Source organism: Sparus aurata, chromosome 4, assembly GCF_900880675.1.
Source record: "Sparus aurata chromosome 4, fSpaAur1.1, whole genome shotgun sequence".
NCBI lineage: Eukaryota > Metazoa > Chordata > Actinopteri > Spariformes > Sparidae > Sparus > Sparus aurata.
In genome coordinates, this window is record NC_044190.1 from 22,186,208 (window position 1) to 22,211,090 (window position 24,883).

The 24,883-nt window shown below is 38.5% G+C and overlaps 1 protein-coding gene across 4 annotated transcripts in view; it reads right to left on the reverse strand.

Annotated features, from left to right (window-relative positions):
* Positions 1–614: 614 nt before the first annotated feature.
* The window catches only part of kif18a (kinesin family member 18A), a 29,271-nt gene continuing 5,002 nt past the window's right edge, over positions 615–24,883 (reverse strand). The window contains exons 5-18 of one of the 4 annotated variants that reach the window (XM_030414301.1): positions 24,542–24,652; positions 24,173–24,370; positions 20,306–20,482; positions 20,118–20,192; positions 19,883–19,983; positions 16,469–16,631; positions 15,780–15,944; positions 14,681–14,802; positions 14,262–14,551; positions 10,543–10,599; positions 4,800–5,178; positions 1,869–1,961; positions 1,533–1,630; positions 615–1,417 (exon numbers count right to left, since the gene is read on the reverse strand). In XM_030414301.1, coding sequence (XP_030270161.1) covers positions 1,281–1,417; positions 1,533–1,630; positions 1,869–1,961; positions 4,800–5,178; positions 10,543–10,599; positions 14,262–14,551; positions 14,681–14,802; positions 15,780–15,944; positions 16,469–16,631; positions 19,883–19,983; positions 20,118–20,192; positions 20,306–20,482; positions 24,173–24,370; positions 24,542–24,652 — 2,166 coding nt within the window. In that variant the 3' untranslated portion in view covers positions 615–1,280. Of the gene's footprint in view, positions 1,418–1,529; positions 1,634–1,868; positions 1,962–2,294; positions 2,405–4,799; positions 5,179–10,542; positions 10,600–14,261; positions 14,552–14,680; positions 14,803–15,779; positions 15,945–16,468; positions 16,632–19,882; positions 19,984–20,117; positions 20,193–20,305; positions 20,483–24,172; positions 24,371–24,541; positions 24,653–24,883 lie in introns of those variants that run through there. The other 3 variants (XM_030414300.1, XM_030414302.1, XM_030414303.1) reach the window with 3 other exon arrangements.

Below are 24,883 nucleotides of genomic sequence, written 5' to 3' on the forward strand. Positions count from 1 at the left end.
TTCATAATAGCAAAAACTTCAGAAATTAATTATCCGGTCTGACCCCAATTTTGTGAAAGACACAGAGTTATAATGTCAAGCACTTTCAAGCACTTAAACCAAAATCCAAGCACTTTTCAGACCTTGAAAACACAACATTGAAATTCAAGCACTTTCAAGGATTTCAAGCACCCGTACGAACCCTGTATCTATATCTGTGCTTGGCTTTTTTTCAAAGTTTAACTGAAGTTTCAGACAGCATTGATTGAGTTAGTGGAAACACCACTGTCAAGACTGGATGTGGAGTCTTGTGTTCTGTTGAATGGCAAAATACATTTGTCATCCAGAATCCCCATGAGGCATAGGCAGAGACAAAAAGCATCCTATCAATCACTGCACTTGAGGTTCACCCATCTTCCTAAAAGGTATGAAACGGTTGCGAAGACAAGGAGAAAGTTATCTTTGTGAGTTATGCTACGAGTCACTCCCAGGTCAGTTCAATTTTTCTTGCCATTTTATTTTTCACCTTCGCTGAGCCCGTCTAACGTCACTTATTTATTGTTGGAACATCTTGTAACCCACACTTCATTGAAGACCACATTCAGACTCAACATCAATAGCACAAAAAACACATATTGCATCTCAGAAAGGGATTTATTCATCAAAGAACAGCCATAGATCCTGTTACGAGCACTTTTATTATGAAATATCGATAAACCCATGTTGTTATTATATGTACAAGACAAAAAGGGAATAAAACATAAAAACCCACACAGCTCAGTAAAGAGCTTCAGTTTTTTTTTCTACAACTCCATCTGAGGTCATGTATAGTCTGCATCTGATATTAGCTGCCCTGTCAAATGTCACCTACCAGGCTGAGGATAGTAAAAGGATAGTACGTAACATGCGACAAACATGGAAAATCCACCGGACATGTTGCTTTATTTCTTGCTATTAGTGTGTACACAGTTGGCTTAAAAATGACAAAAAGCAGAAAAGACACGACAAAATTCCTTAAACGATCAAAAGAAAAGTCTAAACAGATGTCCAATAACTATATAACACTTATATACAATCAAGTAGTTTCACTGCAGGGTAAGGCTAAATCAAAGAGCATAACAAAACAATGCAACTTCACTGCACTTCATCTTATTACATCAGCAATTGTGTTGGAAAAAAACGACCCAATGGCCACATCTTCTGAGGCCTTAGACAGTATCTAGGAAAAGAAAAATATGGACGGAAAACGGTGGATAGTGAAAATGTCCATACAGGCAAAATTGTCTAAACACGATGTGGCTTTACATCCGTTTAGTCACTCGCTTGAACTGTTGGGATGTTTTATAGAAAATTGACTTGGATTTTTGAGGCTCAAGAAGGCTGAGATTTCCTTCTGAAATGCTTCTCACAACTCTTCGTGCCTTGTTCTCCTCTGAACCTGAGAACAGACACCAGACAAGGAATTGTATCAAGAATGAGCAGAATATAAAGTTAAAGTACTGTTTTTCAATTGTTATGAAAGTATATGTGTGTTTTCTTGTGTTGACACTTGCCAGCGAAACGTTGCACTCTGAGTGGTTTCCGTGACACCGTGGGGTCTTTCTTTATACGCTTAGGTGCAGAGAAACCCTGTGTTAACTCTTCTCGGATGCTGCTACAGTGGATAGAACAGAAGGAGGAAATTAGAGAGAAATAATCAAAAGTACCTCATCATCTACAACATGATTCCCTTCAGAAACGGCCATTAATGTTATTTTGTTTGACAGTTCTGCATAGTTTTAGTCCAGACCCAAATAATCATAAATGTGTCAGAGGAGATTGTTGAATCCACCGCTAGAATGGGATAAAAATAATTTGCATGTGTAAGTTCAAATCCAGTGGCACCTTACCGGTTTAATTTACGCTTTCCTTGTGCAGCAGACGTCATATCCATGTAGGTCGGGTTGGCTCGTCTCGCTTCTTGTAGAGACGGGATCTGTTGTCTACAGAAAAAAGTTTCACATCACCATGACATCTCGCTGTTTGGTCTTCATGTGTAAATAAACACTTTCCTTTGTATTCAAAATTTAAAAAATAAAATAAAACTCATGTCAATTCTGAAGATTTGTTATTCTATGCTACATTTTGATGCACCTGCATTCAGAAATTTGGTTATGCAAACTTTGTCGTGTCTCTGATAACTTTGACTTTGGTAAAACTATTTTACCATGGCGCCTTCAGGTATATAAATGAGTAAAATTAATATTTTAGCTAGACCTTGAGATTTCTCATATTGTGTTTCTGTTTCTAATTCCAAACACAACACTTAAACTCACTTGGAGTCACTTTTTCCTTCCTCTGGAGTCCCTGTGTGCTAGACTTTACATGAACCCTGTCCAGGGAACTGCCACTCAACCACCTCACAGTTCCAGGACTTGATTTCCTACTGTTGGAAGAGTAAAACTAATTAAAGTTTCTTGAAGTCATTGAGCCTCTACCTACAATGTACTTTCACAGAGAAATATTTACTAAATGTGCAATGTGTTTCCTGCTATCTAAATGCAAGTTTTCCTTTGAGAATTGACAAGGTGCTAAGTGCTCAAATAAAGTCGGGATTACTTTGATCTTCAGTATATCATGAAAAACAACTCCCTATGACACACTATGTTTGGGGGTTAGCAGAGATTTTTCAAGTAATTTGATTTATTTGTGTCATGATTTTATTGACTGAGGCGATGAATTTAGATTTTGAGTTTGGCTCGGAGAAAATGTATGCAAAATTAAAATGATTAGACTCAACGTGTCACTGTGAAGGCTCCTCTGTTGGCAGCATCATTCACTTACACACACTGCAGCTTGATGGAAATGCTTCCTGTTTGGTTTTCTAGCTAAAGACACCATGACACTGCTCATCTCAGCTGACTGAAGCTTCCTGGCCCAATGTTACAGTCTGGAAACCTGCTGCTGGTGAAAAAGTGTTCACTTCTTACACTCTAGTCTCTGTCGTTGTTTTGAATAAGGTTTGGGGGATTTACCATTTTTGAACGGTTTAGTCACCATTCAGACTGTCTTTTACACATAATGCCTTAAAAAGTGTTCAGGATGTGTTTTAAGACAGTTTTTAAAGATTTTATGGAACTGGTTTGAGATATTTCTTCACTAGTTCCCTCTGAACCAATTTTTAAATAATGCAATAGATGAATTTAATGAATAAAATATTTTCATTATGCAATTCTTAAAATTTTTGTGTACTGCACTGAGGCTTGCTTAAAAATTTTATAATTTATGCTTTCGGGGAGCAATGTTTAATTTAAAATGTGTTGTACAAGAACGGTCTGGGTTGAATACTGAACCAACACTAAATCATGGTGCTGGTGTTAGAGCGTTGGGCATTTTACCAAGATTAACATGGGTGACACAAGGAGTGCTTGTCCCTTTGAACCAATTTTTCCTCAGAAATATCAAGAAAAACAAGCAAGTATGTCCCTGATGTTCACACATCAATTAGGTGAGTTAATGACATTCAGAATTTCTATTAAAATATTCAGGGTGAAGGAGTATATTCAGATTTTTAACTCTCATTACATGTTCTTGACAGGTGCGACATACAGAATGTTGGATCAGTTTATCAAATAAAATATTAAAGTGATTTTACTGTTTTTTTAAATGATTTTGTGAATGCAGCTTTCCTGGTCTCAAAGGCGAGCAGATTGTTCTGCTTGCTTACCTTTACCCACTGCATTTTAACATTATTAATGATCATCTATAACTAATCTTATTGTGTTCATATTTTGTCAAAGTACCAATATCATCCATAGATATCCATACCTCACTGTTAAAAAAACAATAGAGGTATCTGGTCACAAATACTGTGATATTAAAAATATCAAGATATACATTTAGTATCACAATTTAACCAAAAATATTGCAATACTATTTTTAGGTCATATCGTCCAGCCCTACTAGCTTGTCAAGACATGAACAATATTCGATCAAATCTTACATGATACATAAGACATGTGAAAAACTGAGAAATATAAAATGCATGTGAGCTCAGATAGCAGCTCAGAAAACAGTCTCAGAATTTACTCTAATGTTTAACGGCATATGCTCAGTAGAAATTGTGAATTTCTTGCTGCCAACTTGCTACTCCATGTGTCAAATGTCAACTGTAATGATGCTAATATTGCTAAGCGATAATAGCTGTTCTTTAACACTAAGGCCAGCCAAAAACATTCCTCGGCCAACTCTCCACTTCCGATAAGTGCATGTTGAGATAAACTGTTTGGAGAACGGGAAGCGGGAAAGTGTGACAAATGGCTCAGATACATTGTGGCAGCTCATGCAGTTTTTCCTTACTGAACTTTGTTTATAAAAATGTATGTCTACAATTAGATTATAATGTTATCAGTTTTGGTTTCTGCTGTGACAGCAGTATCATGTGTATCCCAAAACATTTCCCATGAAGAGGAGTATTTCCTATAATCTTTCTTACAAAATTTCATGCTTACGTGTCACTATTGTGTAGTGTACTTTACTGAACTAGTGAATATCTGGAGTGACCACAGGAGCTCTGTAGGCAGTATGTAGGTGTACTGATGCATTTGTTTACGACTCCTTCAACGTTTTAAAAAGCTGCACCATATGGACTGCCAACAGAACCAATATAATGTATGCATAGAGTCAAGAGAACTGTAATCTAGATCACTGGCCAGGCTGAAAAAGGCCTTTTATTGTTATCTAGCTAAAAACATGGTGTGTGTACAGCGGATGGACAGAAAGCTGACCAACTAAAGCTGAATCCTCATATCAAAAGGAAAGCTTAAGACATGTTTTCTCACCTTTTAGTAGGAATCTGGTCCCCCTGATTAGCCTTGGGAAAATGGTGCAGCTGGCTGGGACCTGAGAAGTCCCCGGACTTTGACGCTTGACAGGAACTCTTGTCACTTATTATTATGGTTGCATTATTTGCAGTTTGATCATCGTTGTCCACAACTTCAAAGGTCATGTTGGGATCCATGGTGGTAGAGGAGCCCAGTGACGAGGCTTGAACAGTTTTTTGAGCTTCTGGTGTGCACTGGAGGGGGAACATGCCCTCCTCAAACATTTGGGTCTTGGTGATGGTCCGGGGGCTTTGTGGTGGCAGGGATGCAGACAGATTTCTCCTGATAGGCATTCTGGGGAGTGGTTCCTGTTTCAAATCTGTATGATTTCCTTTATCTTAAAAAACAAAACAAACAAAACATAATTAACAAAGTTGATCGAAATGACACATACAAAGCAACTCCAAAGAAAAGACATTTGCCCACTTTTGGCTTCTTTATTTGAGCTATTCTTGCTGGTTTGAAGTGGGCTGAACTCAATGGTAAAAGGTGACCAGACACACTTTTCATCTACAAATCAGGTTTCAGAAACTGTGAATATAACTGATCAATTTTTTTTTTTAACCTTATGAAAAACTAAATATAAGAACTATAGCGACGAGTCAAATTGGCCCAAGAGCTCTACGTCAAACAAAAAAGGGGAATGACCATGTGTTCTTTTTCATTTATACCATATCAAATAAGGAATGACAGCATTCTACTTTGTGCCTACAATGTTTGCCAGCAGAGTAAATATCTCTGCAAGTGACAAGATTTCCGTTCAAACGGACACTGCAAGCACATTTGAATGTACCTTTAACAATCAACATGCTTGCTGGCCGTTTTGTCAACCAAGCTTCTCTGTTGTTAGACTTTATGCAAGCCTATGGCCCACCTTACCTCTGGGCCTTGAAATATAATTAAGAACAAGTTATGTTATAAAAATGTGAACCTTCTTAGCAAATGCAGAATCTGTAAAAGGCTTTCTTTGAAATTAATACATTGTTTACAACTAAGGGCTGTGAAAGTGAAAGAAAATCAAACCACTTTAAAAAGTAAGCAGGGCAACAGTAAACACAGCCCTCCCCAAATGATAGTCCCCCATACTCAATCAGTAATCAGTAATAAGCGCTGAAGTGCCTGCCTTAGGCTAAACAGTGCAATTTAAAAAATGTCACAACAGAGAAATGAGATGGATCGTTCCCGTAAGTTACATCAAAGTGTGATCAGTAGTGTTGAAGATATTATGCATGGCACAAGGCAATTAAACATCATAGTGCCCCACTCTCACATCTAAACTTTAAAATGCTGGTAGGAGCTGAGACATGCATTATCATCCTAAAAAGGACTGCGTTTTATAAATAGACAAGAATCCAAGGATTTCACCTGCTAACAGCCTTGGAAGTTATTTTTTTTAGACTGAGGAAAACATGGTGCTCAAACACACGACTCTGAACTCTGTGAACTCGCTTCTGAAAGCAGAAAATGTAGGTGCTGCTGCTGTAGGCATTACTTGTAGAAAAAAAAAAAAATAATAAATAAAAAAATGCATCGCAAAATTATGCTGCAACGCTGCTTCCATGCTTCAATTGTGGCGGACATTAGGCCAAAGTTACGCTATTGTACTTATGGAGGAGACATGTCGGAAGGCAGGCAGAGATCATCTGCGAGTGATAAAAAAAAAAAAAAAAGAAAAAAAGTCATCATGGGGATGTCATTTTCCAGGCCCTTTTCAGTAGCTAGGCTGTAGCTGAGTACCGACTAGAAGCTAACGATAGCAGATAGTAAATAGCATTTCCACCATGGTTGTGTTTTTGTTAAAACTTAAGTTTGACATGGGGCGCCGTTTAGCTCAGTTGGTTGAGCTAAACGGAGCTCAGTTGCTCCCGGCCCGGGTCCCTTTGCTGCGTGTCACTCCCCCTGTCTCTCTCCCTGTTTCCTGTCATATCTTCAGCTGACCTATCAATAAAGCCAAAAAAATATTTAAAAAAAAACAAAACTTAAGTTTGACATGTTTCGCCAAAGTCATAATGAACCCTTTGTTTTCTTCAGCATCTGTCATTTTAAACATTAAAACAAGATGAATAAAGTATGTATACCCTGACTTATTTAAATACCGATTTATGAGATACATTTTATGCAGGGTTTTTATGGCCACATTGTCTAGCTTTATTGAAAGAAGAAAGAAAGAAAAAAAAAGCCCTGTTCCGGTAGCAGAGTGAGGTTAATCATGGTGTCTACATCTCATTATGAACACTATTATACTCATGGCATTTCCTGCAGAGGATTGGTGGGGGTGAAGCAGGGGGCTAAAAAAGGAAAAATGCCAGCACATAAAGGAAGTGAGAACACTAAATGCAAAGGTGAATGACTGATTTATACATTACCCCCAAATATCAAAATGCAATATTTAGCAAATGTGAGTCAGACTCCAGACAGCACACAAGAGTGTGGAGACGATGATAAATAGCCCTTTTCTGTGGCAGAGGAGTTGTCCATAGCAATAAATGGCAGCAGAGTTCCTTCAATCACATATTTTTGGCTTGTAGGGGATTAATACATGCATGAGTTGCTATTTCTGGTGGAGGCTGCACTGAATTAGGGTCGCCTGGTTGCTGCTGCCTGTTTTTTATAGTGCGCCTTTTCTGGTTGGTGGAGCGGGGGAGTTTACGTCTGTTGACGTTTTTTCCTGCCCTGCTGTGGATCTGCATTTTCATGAATGAAGCTCAAGAGGGATTGGGAGGGTTAGATGCTAGACAGACAGAGAAAAACATTTAAGGGTAGGAGGGAAAGAAAGGCAGAATGGAAGAAAAAGCCAGCCTAAGACACTTGAAGCAAAAAGGACAGCAAAATCTAGGGAGGAAAAAATAGATAAAAGAAGTGAGAGGAAGGAAATCGAATGGGAATATAAAAAGAACAAGATAAAAGAGGCAGGCGGGAGGTAGCAGAGAGAAAAAATTGTGAAGCTATCAATAAATGACTGAGGGGAAATATTTTAATCAACACTAGATTGTGGAATGCAGAAATATTCCTTCACAGTGATCATTTTTGTGTTACTCGCTATTATTAAGCAGTCCACAAAGAGTTAATGCTCTTTTGAAACCCCAGCCCTCTCTAAAACGGGTGAAATTTGATTGGCTTTGCAAGCTGCAGGGTGGAGCTATTTCTCATAACATGCTGCAGTGACTACCATTAACAGCTGAGGAAGCAGTAAGGGACTGACAAACAGCATCAGGATTAGATCAGAGCAGTTTGTCTGAATGCTAAATAAAAGCTTTATTTATTAAAACACATTTGTTATTTCAGCTATCTTTTTTAGAATCACCATCAGCTAGAACAGCAGCACAACATGTATAAGGTGTACCCATTGCATAAATATATGTGTCTCTGTCCATATATACACTAAATGCATGTGTGAGTGGTAGCTCTAGACTGAATTTAAAATGGACAGAGTGCTTTTCAAGGATGCGAGTGTGAGTCAGTGAATGCATAATTGAGAAGGATGCACAGTTATGATTTTATTACAGAAATGAAACTGTGGTTACATGATCCCAATAATGTGAAATTGTGATGTAAAGATTTATTTAAAGGCTGAATAAATGACACTGATCCGACTGCATGTATGTTCTGTTAAAATGGGATGCATGCCTGGACAATAATTTACTTCATAAAGTGTTGCTACAAGCAATCAATCTATCTTTTATTTAGAAATCATTTATGAAATGTGGACAGACATCTTCTTGTGTCAGGCACATTAAGCCACAATACTGTGCATGTATCTACTGTTCTTCCCACGAGTATGGAAGGTGCATTGTAATCTTCAACATCATGTAGACTTTTAGCTTTAAGGAAGGATGCAGATTACATTATTATTTGTATGCTCTTGATATATTAAGAACACAATCCAAAACAGCCTTTTAATTGTGTAGTATGTACAGTTAGCATCTAAAAAGTATTTGAAATTTGTTTCAGTCCAAATTTTAAATATTATCCTTTATGTATTTATAAACTTTCCTGTTATTTGGTTTATAGCGGGCGTGGCAAAGCTTGGACATGCATTTCAATAAGCCCCATTGAGTTTGAGCCAACTCATCGTGTCTATGCAGCCTGTATTAGATAGCTGACTACATGTCACCTCCATTTTCTTTCTCTTTCTCTGCTCTTTGCCATCATGCTCCTTTGAGCTGACCCTGGGTGCACATCCACTGACAATGTGGAAAATGACAATGTGTCTTTCTGTTATTTCACAACTGTTTCAATCCTTCACCCTGCTGAGTTGGATTCACCCACATAAACTCCCTCATATGCAGCACTCATTCCCCCCTAGACTGGTTCAATAATTTCACCCAGAAAGCTTCAGGTTTTGCAAAACAACTACGTCTTGCAGCTGGAGCTTTACCCTCTCCGCCTCCACTACAACCTCGTCCTCTCCAGACATTACGTGTCCCTGACGTACTCAGCAAGGGATTGATAAAGCAGGTTGCTAGCCATAGATAAAGTTAAGCTATTCATTACATGTAACTGACTTATTAGTTTATTTTTAGAATATATAAAAATGTATTTAACATTTGTATGCCGTCGAAAAACACTATATAAGAAATGTGAATCAAAATGTGTTCTTTCACACCTAAGCTATCTTAAGAAATGCTCAAAACAGCTAAATGAACGTTTTTTCGATCTACCAATAGGTTTTCTAATTGAGGCACTCAACTTTAAATTCCCACTCAGTAAACATTTCATCATTTCAATCCAAATTTCCAAAGGCTTTGATATCAGGGATTAACAGCGCACCGTAATAATACAATTAGAGAAAGTGCATATATTGACAAAGTTGACAGCAGATGCATTGGCAAAGAAAAATAAAATGATGAGGACATAACAATAAATAACTGGCTTGATGTATAAAGAAGGGTTGGATGGACAGACCATTGAGAAAAACCTTCAAAACTAAATGAAAGAAGTTCTCTTATTATAATAAGTAAGTATATATATATATATATATATATATATATATATATATATATATATATATAAGTCTCAGGGAAATTTAATAGCAGTGGTGACAAACTCCCTGGTGCTTTAATGTTTCATTTCCATTCAAGGATCTCGGGTCATCTGGCAGGAGTATTTTCTTCAAAAGTTCAAATTTCCCACAATGTGTTTCAATAAAATGTAGACCACCTGCAGTAAATATCATTACAGTCAATTTGAACCGCAATATTTCACAAAAGTTTCTTTGTTACATTTCCCCAAAGGTTCTCTGCTTAGTTTTCCCTCTATAAAACTGGTTGTGAGTTTCCAGATCATTTCATTATTCAATGTTTGGCCAGCACAGAATGTCTGCGGCACAACTATAAATCAAATTATATTACATGTCTGACTTTATGTGTGTATTTTACTACTCTGAACAATTCGTCTCAGTTAAACCGCTAAAAACATGGTCAACAAATAAAAAAGCAACATGGCAAAGTGAAAATTTCGGCTTACACTAAACCAATACAATTGTATTGGCACATCTTTGATCTGTGTGTTTAACTTTAATGAAAGATATCATCATGTTGTAGAGTGTGTTTGGGCAAGTCTGATGGACTGGGTGAAAGGTTGCATGGAGAAACAAATGAGTGGATCATAGAGGGGGAGGGGGATTAACAGGCATGCAGGGTATTTAGATAAATGACTAAAGTGTGTTATCAAGATGGGGGAGAAAAGAGAGCTGATTTACCTTTTGGTGATAGAACAGTGTTGCACAATGATGTTCTTTTCGTTCTCCCTGCTGCACCTGAAAAAAAAAAGAGAGACAGTCAGCGTCAACAGAGCGTCATTTTCAAAACTACACAGAGCACTTGAAACGCTTCTGTCACCCTTGTGTTGTTTTTTTTCATTTAAAAACTTAAGCAGTAAATGTTGTCTGCCAGCTCGCATTCTGTCATTTTTTCTTTGTGGATTTTAAAAACAGTAAAAAGTCATTGTGCAGACTTTAAAGACATTCAACCAACTAACTGTGGCTCTATCTTTTCTGAAGAAAAAGTCAGTCTTGCTATTAAAAATAGAATAAAATCTTGCGCAAAAGCTTGAGCATGATGCACAGTGCAACATGGCAGAGATGTGAACTGGCAATGGAACATTTTAGTCATAACGACTTGCTTGGTGACCAAGAAAACCTAGAGTGGTTTGGGTCTTCTCTTAGGACCTTTTAAACCTTAGAAAAATAACTCATAAGAGGCTGCCACAAATATCTGTATTCAGGGGTTGTCATATTCTTTATATAACTGACAATGAATTTAATATAATTTAAAATGAGCCAGTAGTGGATCAGAGGGACAGGTGCACTTGTTAACTATCTTGCAAATGATAAGACACCATCATTATAATTGAGTATTGTTGGCCAGCTTTGGTTCATGCTCCACTGTCTGCCGAGGCTTCTATGTCATGAGGGCCTGGTGCTGCTAGGTCATGCAGAGATGACAGCTAAAAATGAGCTAGGCAATCTCATGGGTGCCACAATACACACTAGAGCTTGACTAACGCCAAATACACAAGACCTTATTGAACTTCCTTACTGGACACCTGACCTATAGGTTTAACACTTGTGACATTCATCATACAGCCAGGTCTCACATGTGTATACTTGTTATTTAAGTTCACATTTTAGCATTACACTGTAGAACGATTGAACCTAGTACAAAACATTTACTGGGACGTGACACTAGATTTATATAATTACAGTCTTCAAACAAAAGCAGCATGTATGTAAGGGGATACTGTTCATGTATGTAACACACCATGTAGCTTCTATGTGCAACCCCACTGGGATTTAACACATCCTGATCAAAACAATATGCTGTGAAATGGACATGCTAGCTATAATTTTCATCTAAACCAGACCTACTCATCTGGCAGCCTGTGGGCCAAATGTGGCCCTTTAACATCCTCATTCTGGTCCTTTGATCATTTTGTTGTAGGTATTTAATAGCTGTGTCTGTTGCTAAGCACAAAAATACTTGCATTCAATTAATGTATTGACCCAGGCTGTTCATTAAATAATCAGCTTAACTTCCTTTTTAGATTTAATGTTTAAAAATCAATTTGCTGTACATTGATACATAACCATTGTTTGTGTACACATACTTGGCCTATAAAGCTGATTCTGATGATCAAACTAACAAAGTATTTCTGCGATTAAAAAGGTGCATAGTTTTTTTGTGGGTATATCTATCTTAGAGGGCTGCCCAGTAAAGTCCAAGCGCTGTGAACTTGGTGTTTGCTGTTTGACTGTCAGATTAGTGATTGCTAATCTCTGCCATGTTGCACTACACGTCTGCAGGCACTGTTCAATTTAAAGACATTTTTTCAAGATGAAAACCTCAGCTAGCTATCAGATAAGATTCTGCATGTAAGAAGGATGAATGGCTGAGTGGCATTTTTCCCTAACCAGTTTGACATATAGTAGATTCATTCACTGTGAAGACTCTTGCTCATACACTCTGGAAGGGGGAAGGGGGAGGGGTGAGATTGTCGCATGCACTTGATACAGCTAATTGAGGGGAAAAATCACTTGTATTCAATTATTGGGACGATATGCCACCCCATAAAATGTCACCTTCTCCATATTTTTCCCCACCAACACAAGATGACAAATGCATGTGTCTTATTGGGTTCTCTCTGCCTGATCTTTCAAAATGTATTTAGAAGCTCCTCTGTATCATCTCAGTTGCACTTTAAAGTAACAATCTTTAAGATTTTAATTTTATTTTATTCACTTTTAAATCACTTTCTATTGATTGGTGACTGGCTCAATTACGTAAACCCTTGTACTGGCAGAATTATGAACTGGCGGAAAAATGCTTAAAGATAATCCAAGTGAGCATTTCCTACTTCTGCAGCTTCACATAAAAAAATCAAACTTGTGAGACACAAGTTGACTTATTACCTCAACAAGTCACAGGAAATGCAATGTGTTTGTCAGCCTCGACAGGCAACATGCTGCACACCTCCAACTTCTCAGTGAAGTAACCAACTTCATTCTCTGTATCCTGGTGGTAGCAGGTGCACCAAAGTGCGACTTCTACAATTTTGTTATCGTTTGTGACAGTTTACCGTTTTGTCAGAGCAATTTTGTTATGTGATGAACGCGCACGTGTGTATTTTCAAGTCGTATTTTCACACACACAGTCAGCCATTGATGCCGGTACGTCAGCTTTGGTTGTTGCTCCCGGTAATCATGCTGTGTGTTGGAGAGTGCAAACAGCTGCTCTATGAGTGGGGTCGGATTTGTAACGTGGCAGCACTTTTTTACCGCTAGTTGCATAGATAAGCTTTCTCGAGCACAAAGTGCAGGAGCAAGCGCCTGCTGCTCTTAACTTCTTGCACAAGCTACCAAAAGGCTTACCGTCTTTCCCCATTTCTTCTATCCACGCCCAGCGCCATTTATTTGTTAATCCGATATCAATTAAGAGGGCATCTTTCCCAGGCTTCATGAATTTACTCTCCATCCTAATCTCCTATGTGACGTCTCTGCACGGGTATCAATTCAGCATGAGACTCGGTTGAAGCACATATTTCCAAGACCTGTCCCATTTTACTTCTGATTGGCTAATAATGTTAGTTTGAGAGAGGGAGAGTTGTGTTCCCATCATATCATGGGCAGACGCACTTATGAACTCTCAAATGATATCAAGACTTTTTTTTTCAATATAGGAATTTTTTTCCCCCGCAGCCAAACGCCGCACGCTGGAAATCCGGGACGGTGCCGGAATACTTTAAGCCCTGAACATAACTTTAGAACTTTATTCACTGATTAAGATGAAACTGGATCATGTTTTATGGAGCAAATATTTTCTGGGTGTCGGTTTGCTGCCCTCTGGCAGCTCTGCTTTAGCTCAGGATAGACAGCTTTACTTGTTGCTCCTGTAACTGCTAACTTTTGCTAGCCGCAGCCTCTCAATGAACACCTACGGACCGTGGCCACATGCAGCCTCCAAAAATGAGGGGAGCCCGTTACAGTGCCATGGTGAGTTCCTGATGGACATAAAGCATCTCCTTTGCTGCTAAAGTAACAGCTAACTACTGCTGAATGTAGCTGCTCTTAGCATCTAAGCTCGATTAGCTGTGCTGCTAGCTTTGCTACCTTGGTTAAAAAAAAATAAACCAACAGCTTAATCTAAAAATCCCCAACATTTGCTAGTTCTAGATTCTTGATTGTGAGTATTTCCCACAAATCTCTCTTTAAAAAAAATAAAAAATAAAAAACAATAAATATATTATAAGTCAATAAATATAGTTTTAGCCTTTCAATTTTAAAAAATATTCACAGAAGAAGAATGTAAATACTTAATTTGCCCTGCCAAATTTTCCCAGCGTTCACAAGTTTTGTAATTTAACACACACAAACGGTCTGAATCTATGTTAAATAAACAACAACAGGAGAGTATGATGACTTACTGCAGGGGCTACTCTGGTGGTATAACAGATGTGAGAAAGACAGGACAGGTGCCAACTCGCTGCGGAGTCCTATGCTTCCTGCCTCATTCATCTCCTGTGATTCCTCTCCCATCCCGTCACCTTTCATCTGCTGTCCCGCCCCTTCCTGGTCTGCCCAGACCACGCCTCTCTCTCTCAACACAAGGTGCTCAAGTTCATGGTTCTCCATCCTTTCTGCTTCTGTGACCAGCCCAGCTCCATGCAACGCCGAGTAATTCCGACTATAAGCTGGCAACAAGATGTTTACCATTCTGAAATGCAATGGAAAAATAACATTGAAACATTTTTTCAGGGAAAATCAGTCGAGTGAAGTGCAGGTGCAGGCTGCACTGAGTAATAGTTAATTGAATAAGAATTGGTTCTATGTATTGTTGACCTACTTCTGCATGCGCTTGTTCTCCTGATCCTGCAGTGCAGTGAGCTTGACCATCTGCCTGATGTGTTGTTCGAGATCTTTTACCTGCAGCTCCAATCTGTGGCAACGCAGGTCCCTCCCTAACACCTAAACAAGGGGAGAAGTGAGGTCAGGGAATAGAGATGATGAGGAAACAGCTATTCTTAAATAACAGCATGTTGAAATAGCACTCTGGTGAGGAAACAAGAGGTGGTTGGGGGTCAGAATACTAGAGATAAGATGCAAAGTTCTGTTTTCATCCATGTTTCATCAGAAAAGCTGTCTGCTCAGGGTAAGGGAGGGGAGCTGAAAAAAAAGAAAAAGGACTCTGACGTAAAGAAAATACGAAACAACAGCAGAGAGAACATTTGACCGGTGGGTGCGTCATAGTTCTGGGTCAGTTCCTGGAAGAAAGGATAAAGAAGAAAAAAATAACATGGGCATGGTTTTAGGTAACTGGCTGCTGTGTGAGGGATGAGTAAAGGGTATTGATTTATTCTCTTCAGTGATCCACTAGTGAGCTGGAGAAATAAAATGAGCACGGTTCTAATTACTGGGAGAACAGATGGGAAGAAAACAAAGACAGTCACGACACCAGTAGAGACACAGCCTACCTTCCAAAATAAACAAACAAAAAACACCAAGCAATGAGTTTTGAAGGATGTAACCCACATTGTTAAGTTTTTCTATATATCTTAGCATGCTCATTTGTTATCTTGCATTAACTCAAACAATTTCTTCATGCCCAAGTATGAAGCTTTTCTCAATGCTTACCTGCGGTCCATTTATGTACTCAATCAACAATGATAAGTGTTATTGAAATCTATAGAAGCATACTGACAGTTTCTACTGGGTACAGTCATTAAGTACAACAGAATTCAACTCAACTTGTTCTTGCAGTTCTTATAATAGAAAAAGAAAGTTTGTATAAAGAATAAAAAACTTAAGCTTTTTTTTTCTAAATAAGAGGAAAAAAATTTAAATTATTAAATTAAAATGTACAGAAACCATGCGACCAACAAACATTTGATTTTGCTGTTTTTCAGCACCAGTGAACACAGGGTCAATAAATACACTTTATTTACCTCAGAGGTCTGATCATTTGACTTCAGCAGTTTAATCTCATTCTCAACACGATGTAGCCAGCCATCATTGTCCAGAAACCGTGTTTCTGCCTCCTTCAAACGTTTGCAAATGTGTTGCTGCTGTGTGCGCAAGCTGGCAATCTTCCGTTCGTGCTTACAAGTGGCCTATTGAAATCAACAACAACAACATGTCAGTTAAGGGACATCATGAATCATCAATTGTTTGTGCTAATATTAGTATTGTACAATATTAACTGTGTATGTGGCTTTAGTTGTTTATAATTTACTGTGGGAGAGGTAAATCTGTAATAAGTAATTTATTTTAAGACAGAGGATATTTATAAATTTAAGTTTTAAAATGGAGGCAGAAGCTTCAGTGCCACTGTCATAAAAACTGTTCCCACTGTTTAATTTGTTTTGGATGACAGGGGACCATTCTGCCAAGTTTGGTACCATACATTCTTGAGAATTTAACCTGTTATACTTTAAGTGGCATTTACAGCTGGGCCTAATGCTGGGACACAAATGGCAGAGAAGAGCCAGGAACTGGGGAGCAGTGACTCTGTCCTGTAGTGGCGTAAATGAGAGTTAAGACAACTATAGAGAACAGAGAAGTGAAATGATGACTCAGCAGCTGTTTTTCTGCAGGGATGATGGAATCTGTGGATAGCAGCGTAAGCACCAGCTACCTTCTCAGTCTTTTCTTTGGCACAGAAGTATTGGACCTGCAGGTTGTCCTCCTCGCTGTAGCGCTGGCGCAGCTCATTCTCCTTCAGTTGTCTCTCCAGATCCAGCTGCTCTCCCCTGATTTGGGCCCGGCCCGAGAAGATTTGCTGCAGAGCTTCTGACACCCTAGAGGGAGAGAGAAGAGTAATGTTCACATGTTGTAAACTTTGCTTTGAAAGGGCTGCATGAGGAATCTGAACTCGGCATACATGAATTAACGTCAAACTTTACGTATAATTAATTTGCATCTCAAATTAGACAAATATCTACACGTTTCGTCTAATCCGATTAATTACAATAGCTTTGCAATATATTGGGTCTTGAAGCTGTAATACTTTTTTGCTGCTACTGTCAGAGAGGCCTTCATTCAACATGGCCATTTTTAATGTTGTAGTAGTTTTGTATTATACTGAAAGTTGGTGTTTGTTTTCTTGACATAAATTAACGATAACAAGCAAGTTTATATCAATTGTTGTGCCAAGACCTCTGACAAGCCTTTTGTTAATGCATTTAACACATCCCAAAATGTCTTGAGTTATTTAATAGCTTTAAAAAGACATTTCAACCAGAATTTTACAGCTGTTAATGATAATGTATACCAATTAAATAAATCAAATATTTTATTAAAAATTATTTACTACTATCAATTATGGATGTGTTAAGGCCTGAGCCAATTATTAAGTCATGTGTTAACCTTGAAATATAATCTTAATCTTCCACAAGATGCCAATGCTGTTCAGACTGAGTCAGGAAGATATTCTTAGCAATATGATGTATACATGTATTCCTGGCATGGAGTTGAGGTGATATCCAGTTTGGATGCAAGTGGCTGTCTAGTTGAGTTAAAGCAGGAGAGACAGGAGATGCATGCAGGTAAATAAGACTGGAGAGCTGTCGCTGAAATGTGACTGCACTCTTCAATGCAACTCCAGTGACGTAGGAGACGTCGTGGCCTTGCTAGACTGCTGAATTTTTAATAGTGTGAGAAGCGTGCAGCCTCTATTCAGAGCCTCTCACTGTGCGAGTTGTGAATTCTGATGCCAGTGAATGAAATGTGTGGGAGTGAGACTCATTCAGCTTTTCCGTGTCCCCCGCCCCCAACCCAAATACCCCGACAGATGCCACTGTGTGCCTTAAAGACGATTAGATAGGATGAGGCTGATCTGATTCATGTAAAGGAAAGAAATGAGTGTATATCATTTAAATCAAAATGAAGGCACGACACAGCTGTGCTTAAAAAAATGAAAACTCCACATTTCGATAAAATAAGATCGTTAAGCTCATGTTGATTATAGCAAGTCTTTTAAACACTGCTTTACCATTATACACAAAAGGTACCTAGTGTACATTTGTGGCCAACGGAAAAAGAATATGCAACATTTCCAATGCCAGCGGGTTTCAGTCTTGAGCCCTGGGCTTCAAAGCACATCTGGTTTTTAATCCAAGAAATAAAAAGTCCCTAATTGGGTAGCGAGATTAAAAACTGTCTGCACTCAACCCTACGAAATGTTTAATTTAATGTATCATCCTGTTTCAATTAAAGACAAATCAAATGTATGTGTACACATGACAGTAATTTACACAATCACAAACAGGAGTTATACAGAATCAAGATTTCTTTACCTTGAATTTGTCTGAAAGTTTAATTAATTACTGACACACTGTTTATCAATATTTTAGTACCTGTCTGCTCCCTGCAGGTTCACTAACAACAGTACAGGTCAGGAGTGAATGTGTAAAAACATCAAAACAGGTCTAAGAGTATGAAAATATTAGTGTGCTACAGTGCTGAAATTCTAATTCTAATACTGTATTAAAGTTTCTTCATGTGATATGCATTTCTTTTACAGTGGGCATAAGACGGTTAATAAAAAAACTAATTGACTATCAATTGGAAAGTAAGAAAAGGATGCTGCAAAAAACAAAAACAAAACATATATAATATTGATAGGACATTTTTGTTTTGTTCAGCATGAGGTCACTGCTGAGGATTCACAGATTTTTCAGGAAGCAACAGCTTTCCAGGCAGCGCAAGAGCCCATTTCATGGCAGTGACACAAACAAGTTGTGTAAAACGTAAAAAAATAAATAAACAATACATTTAAAAATAGGTAAACTAGGTGTAATGTAAGCAGATCCACATGAGGTATAGGAATGGATCAAGGCTTTCATCAGCAATTTAGCAACAATAGATCATCAATGCTGACACTTTGTTTCGAGTACACTCTGGGCAGGTCGGCTGTCAAGAATACCACTAATGCTTTGTGTTGTGAGTCTGTCTGTGTGGCAGCACAAACAAATAATCAGCAGCTACCATTTTGAACTAATGATATCCACTCTGACACTGTGTGGTGCTGATCAAAGCAAGTAGAGCTGCTTTTGTGTGTGTGTGTGTGTGTGTGTGTATGTGGGGGGGGGGGGGGGGGGGGGGGGAAATCTGCTTTGCCTCTATTTCAGCAAAATAAGTAAAGGTTGAGGACAGGCTATTCAAACATTATCCCCCCAGGGAAAAAATATAGACAGCATATAGGCCATGAAAAGTCACTTTGAAAAGATGGATTAGCTAAAAGAGAAGTTAGCCAGGATAGCCAAGCTTACTTTAGCTCTGACAACCTACTGCTGAACAGCTACTTCTAATTTCTTCACTACTGACTCGAAGATGCAGTCCAAGTGGGGAAAGTCCACCCATGCCATACTAGTGTGCTCCTCACTCAGAGCCCCTCTGTCTGGTACATGTCAGACAACCTCACTGTGAAGCTTCTTGTAGTTCATGTAATTATGCACTTAATTTTCTTAATAATTAACTGGTTAGTTAATGTATGTTGCTCCATCTAAAGCGAAAATAACAGAAAGTGACATCCCTATTCACTAGCACTGGATGGTCTCCACCTCTTCAGCAACAGATTGCTGGAAGACTGCAACTAAAGGAAGTCAAATATCTTTGGCTCTTGTTCATGAGTGAGATGAGGATAGAGATTGATAAATGGAAAACTTAGGTGTTGTCATGAGCACCGACTCAGTAATTCAACAATAGGTCACTATACAACTACTACATAAAACTACACAATTGTTCACTTAATGTGATGGTAGTTCTACTGATCCCACTGAGAATCAACACCACAGACTCCACTCGGCACATTCTTCAACCACTTTGCCTAATTACAGCTTCTACACTTCCTGATCTACTTCATTATAAATCATGATGGATATAAAGCAATCAGAGGCATTTGTCAAACCACAGGTCCCATGAATGTAACACAACTGCACAACATGTTGACAAATGCAGTGCAATCAGTGCCTGTATTCCAATTACAATGTTTACAACAACACAGTATGTCTCACGTGACACTCTGAATCAAACTCATGTACATGCTTACCTTTTGAACTCTGCTTGTTTCTCGGAAGAGATCATGTTAGAAGCGCCAGGCACCATGTTCTTCTCCTCATATTCTTTTAGTTTCTTCTTCAACTGTAGAATCTGTAAGATCCAACAGAAAATGTATATAACGGTTCAAAATGAACCACTGATCATGGTGACCAGGTTGATCAGGTTTTGTGGATTTTTCTTTCATTTTAAAATCAAGTACTGTGTTGTTGGCTGTTTCATATTACCTCTTGCCGTTGCTTCTCACATATAACTGCGTATTGGCCAATGTGACTGTCGAGGCTTACAACGTTACTCTTCAGCTGGTAGGTAAGCATAGAGAAAAAAAATTGACAATTTAAAAGAAATCCATACATTTACAGTCCAAGAATTGTATTAGAATTAAAAGTTCTGAAGAACATGAATAAATACTAACCGAGGACTTGATTTCCTTGGCCCTGTTGGCATACTTAAGTGTGTTGTGGGTGTCATCATATGACTTGGATGAGGGGCTAACATTGGCAATCATAACTGTCCTGCAATTGCCTCCCAGGGAGTCTTTAAGTAGCCGTGTCAGCTTGCTGTCCCTGTATGGTATATGAGTCTTCTTACTCTGAAACAAAAGAGAAAATGTAACATTATCCCAACAAATCAGACCAACCAGGATGTTTGGTATCATTTAAAGTGTACACAAAGCAAGTCACAAATGTGAAAACTGTTAGGGTTCCGATGGGGTTATTGAGAAATTACATCGAATGAAAGTTTGAAAGGTACAAGAATGTAATCCACTTCTGTCAAACATGACACAAATCAAAAATAAAAAGTGTGCTATTGCTGTTTTATGCAAGAGAATAAATGTGAGGTGCTGCCCTGATATGCATTTTCCATCTGGACAAGCTTTGATCACATTTTGGTGGGGAACAATAATCCTCAAAGGGAACACGGTTCAGTAAGGAGCGTTCATTTTAGGGTTAAAACGAGGAGCAACCAGCCACAACACTGCAGTATTTCTGCAGCTGGTCTGTGAACACAGCTCAGTCAGTAATAATGGCATTAGATAAACTACAGCTGCTAAGGTGAGTCACAATCTCGTGGGCATTTGGATTGCAAAAAGTCACATTAAAGTAAAGTAAGAAAAAAAAGGCGGTTAAATGATCTCTTTTGGGGTTTTCCAGCTGTGCTTGCAGTTCACCCTGGAATCTATCTATCTAATAATCTCAGTCTACATCTGGATTTAAAGACCTTTGCTATATTCATGTCAGCTCCGGGGAGAGAAAATCAAATTTTTATAAGAGCAGACTTTTTTTTTAAAAAAAAGCTTGCCGTCCACTGTCACATCTCAATACAACCGGTAAGTTAGTTAGATATGTTCTTGTTGAAAATCTGTCAGATGGCAAACAAAACTGTTAATTACTCTCTCTTCTTTATGTTGCTCAGGCCTATGTCACAGGTTTTGTTTCTTTGATTGGTTGTAGTTCCATACAATAGCATTCAGAGGCATTTTAGTCTGCACCCTTTGATAACACACATTGGACATCAAAAATGAACAGATGTCCAGAATAATTTACATTACCATCAATCTAACAATAATCAGAAAAAACTCACGGTACTACAGAGACAGAAGGGGCTGATAACTGGCTATGCTGAGACCGTGGAGCTTTGTTCTGTGGATTACTTTCATTATTGTTATTAATATAGCAGATCACACAATACAAAATACAATATCCAATGAATTGACATGTCTTTTTGTTTCTGTTATCAGAGAACAGCTTGAGAATAAAACAGGGATTTAAGCACTGAAATGCGAATCGTAAACAATAACCCCAGTGCTGGAGCATGGAGCACAAACTAAGCTATCAGAGAGCACTGCTGCAAGGAGTATGACCATGTCAGAAAATACTGACAACCACACTTGAACATTTTCCAAAAAGCTCAGTTTTGTCTCTCCACAAACCGCATCAATAAGCAAAATTGGCACTTTCAATGTATCAACTTCGGACAACATTTCCAAAAAGCCCTTTTTGTGGGTGGGAAACACTCCGTTATGGTCGTCCAAAAGGATGCATCGTAATATGTATCTACATCGCCTAAGGCAAACAACTTGCACAAAAACCTCTGTGCTGCATAGCATGGAGATGACATACTGAACAGCCCAAACAGAAGTGGCAAACATTCTTCCCACTCAAACGAATGGCACATCAGCCCAAACACAAGTGGGGACATTCTTCCTGTAAATAATGGTCACAACATGAATTCCACGTCGGCAAACAGTAACACTGGAGCACCAATAACCATGGGGATCGGGTGGGGAAGGAGTGGGGATTAGCTGTGGGCGTTGTACGTTAAGGACATTAAAACTATGAGTCAATGGCTGCAACACTAAAGAACGATGGGTACAATACTAACTTGACAGTGTCCATTAAAGAATGAAGTTTGAACTCAAGAATGAAGTAACCTGTTGAAGAAGGATCACATTTCAACATGGCTGTGGTACATTTGCACAGCACTTCCTAAATGCATGTGGCTTGCTTGTGCCTTGTCCCTTGAGGCTGGTGTGTAAAATGAGAAGACTGCTTGACAGGTTAATGTATGCAACTGGAATGAAATAATACCCAAATACTCAGTTGACTCTCCACTTCCCAGTCTCTCTTTTCCATATGGAGGCCAGTGCTACCTCATATACTTATAACCACATGAATTTCCATATGCATCGATGACTTGCTGATGCAGAAAACGATGCTTACTACAAGACATTTAATTTGCCAGCAGCTCTTGGTGTGTGCAAAACTCTGACACTTTCTGAAATGCACTTCATCGGTGCACACATCAACATGCAATTCTTTTTCAAAGTTTTTGGACTGTGATAATGGCAATGACACTGTACACTGAAATAAACATTCTTTGTCAGACTGTCTATAAGCATTTGTAGTGGATGATGTAGTTAATCAGTATTGGCATATATGTATGTTGCCCATTGTTTGATGATATACAGATTACAATGCAGAAAAACGATGCTCAGGATAATCTATACTTATCAATTTCCACCATGTTTACTGTGTCAGTGCACTTGTCATTTTAGACAATAAAATGAATTGTTTAAACTGTTAAATATCCTGCCCTCTTTACATATCTTCAAGATTCAAGGTTAATCTATCTACCATTTTGCAACACCAGGAGTGAGGAGAAGAAGAAGAACTGAGTTCTGAGGTTTTTTTTTTTTGCTACACCATAGAGACAACAACAACAAAAAAAAAGAATTCAAAAGAAGCAAGAAGATGTATTAATATCAAAAATATTACCTGGTCACCATGATTTAATGTCCAAATAGCAGTATTGGCCCCAAAAATAGGGGCGAGTATTGGTCAGGTTTTAATCGTAAATTTTGAATCTTCCTTGACTTTGTGTTATTTGAAAATCACTGTGTTATCATTGCAAAAGTTTATAAATAAAACATAATTCTAACTTTTATTAAGCTATGAATCACAAAGTAGCATTTCATCTGTTACCAAGCTAACCAAACTCTTTGTACAGTTTCTGGTCTGACAGATGCTGCTGTGAGCAGCTGTCTTCACTAACCAGGAGGTGTCTTTCTTCTGTGCATTCAAAATTCGGAGTGTCACAACACCAAGCACACAACACAGTTTGAATGTTAACTCTTTTGGTGAGCAGATCACTAAGTTCAACTTCCAGCTGTCACTGAGACATCTGACAGTTTGCTCACAGCAATAGAAAATGTGAAACGCTGTTAAATATTTAAGGGGAGACCACATATCAAAGTTTTTTCTTTTTCCAAGATTTCTTTATTATTCAAAAACAGTGCAAATGTTTAAAGGTTTCCCAGGGTCTAAGAAACTTCAAGGTTTTCTTGGAACAAGTGGGGACCCTGGTAATGTGGCACAACAATCAAAGGAAATGTGAGCATCATTTAAACCTGTTGGTCCTGACATATGTGATATCCCTTAACATTTTACATTACAGGGGTATTTAGTGGACCTAATGCCAAAATGACTTGGCTATGAACACATTTATTCCAGTATCAATTTATATTACTCCAATTAATTTCATCCTGGGGCCTATGTGGCTGATTTAATTTCCCTTATTTTGCATTAGGGGGCAAGTGTGCCAGCGTGTTTAAGCAATGGACCAGAAATCTGCTCTGTTTAGAACACTGCTAAGTTTCTCTCAAAGTCATCTTTATCTGCTTTGACTGTGATTTAGCTAATTAAAATGAAAAGTTCTTGTTCATGTGGCCATTACATTACTTCTGCAATGCTACAGAATATGTAAGGTAAAAGAAGCTCACCTTTGGGTCAGCAAGAGCGTTGATAACATTTCCCAGGGCAAGGAGTGAACGATTGATGTTAGCACCTTCCCGCAAACGTGCCCCTTTGGCGTTGGTGGCGCTGGCTCTTTCTGAGCCTGCAAGATCAATCAGGCTCATTTTGGCAATGCAGACATTAGGATTGAGACTGGCAGTTTTGTCCTGTTGTCTCAAATATATCTGGAGAAAAGGATAGAAAAAAGTAAATTCAAGACTATCAAGAAGTAAATGTAATCTCTTATAAACTGAAGATATTTGTGACAGCCTACTTGAGTTTGAGGAGTGGGAGCAGTTTACTTTTAAGTTTGTATATTTCAGTTTCTGTTGTTTTTTTAGACCAGATGGAAATACCTGAAATACAGCATGGGACCGGGAAGAGGTGGCATTCATATCGGTGGGGTGCTGTGTCCTGTTGCGATTGCCAGAATCCAAAGCCTCTAGAATGTGCTCTGCAGATTTAGGCTATACAGGAAAAAAAAAAAGAGATGGTGTGTGACCTAGTAAAAGGCCTGGTTTGGAACCCCCACAGTGGGATTTACACAGCACAGCAACAAAACAGTAAGGGGGGGTCAACATTAAATCATTTGAGTACTTTATCTAACCCAGTAATATAGAACAATATTTGGACAGTGTAAATTTGAACATGTTCTTAATTATGCAGGAAACACCCAACATACTGTCTCACAGACTACA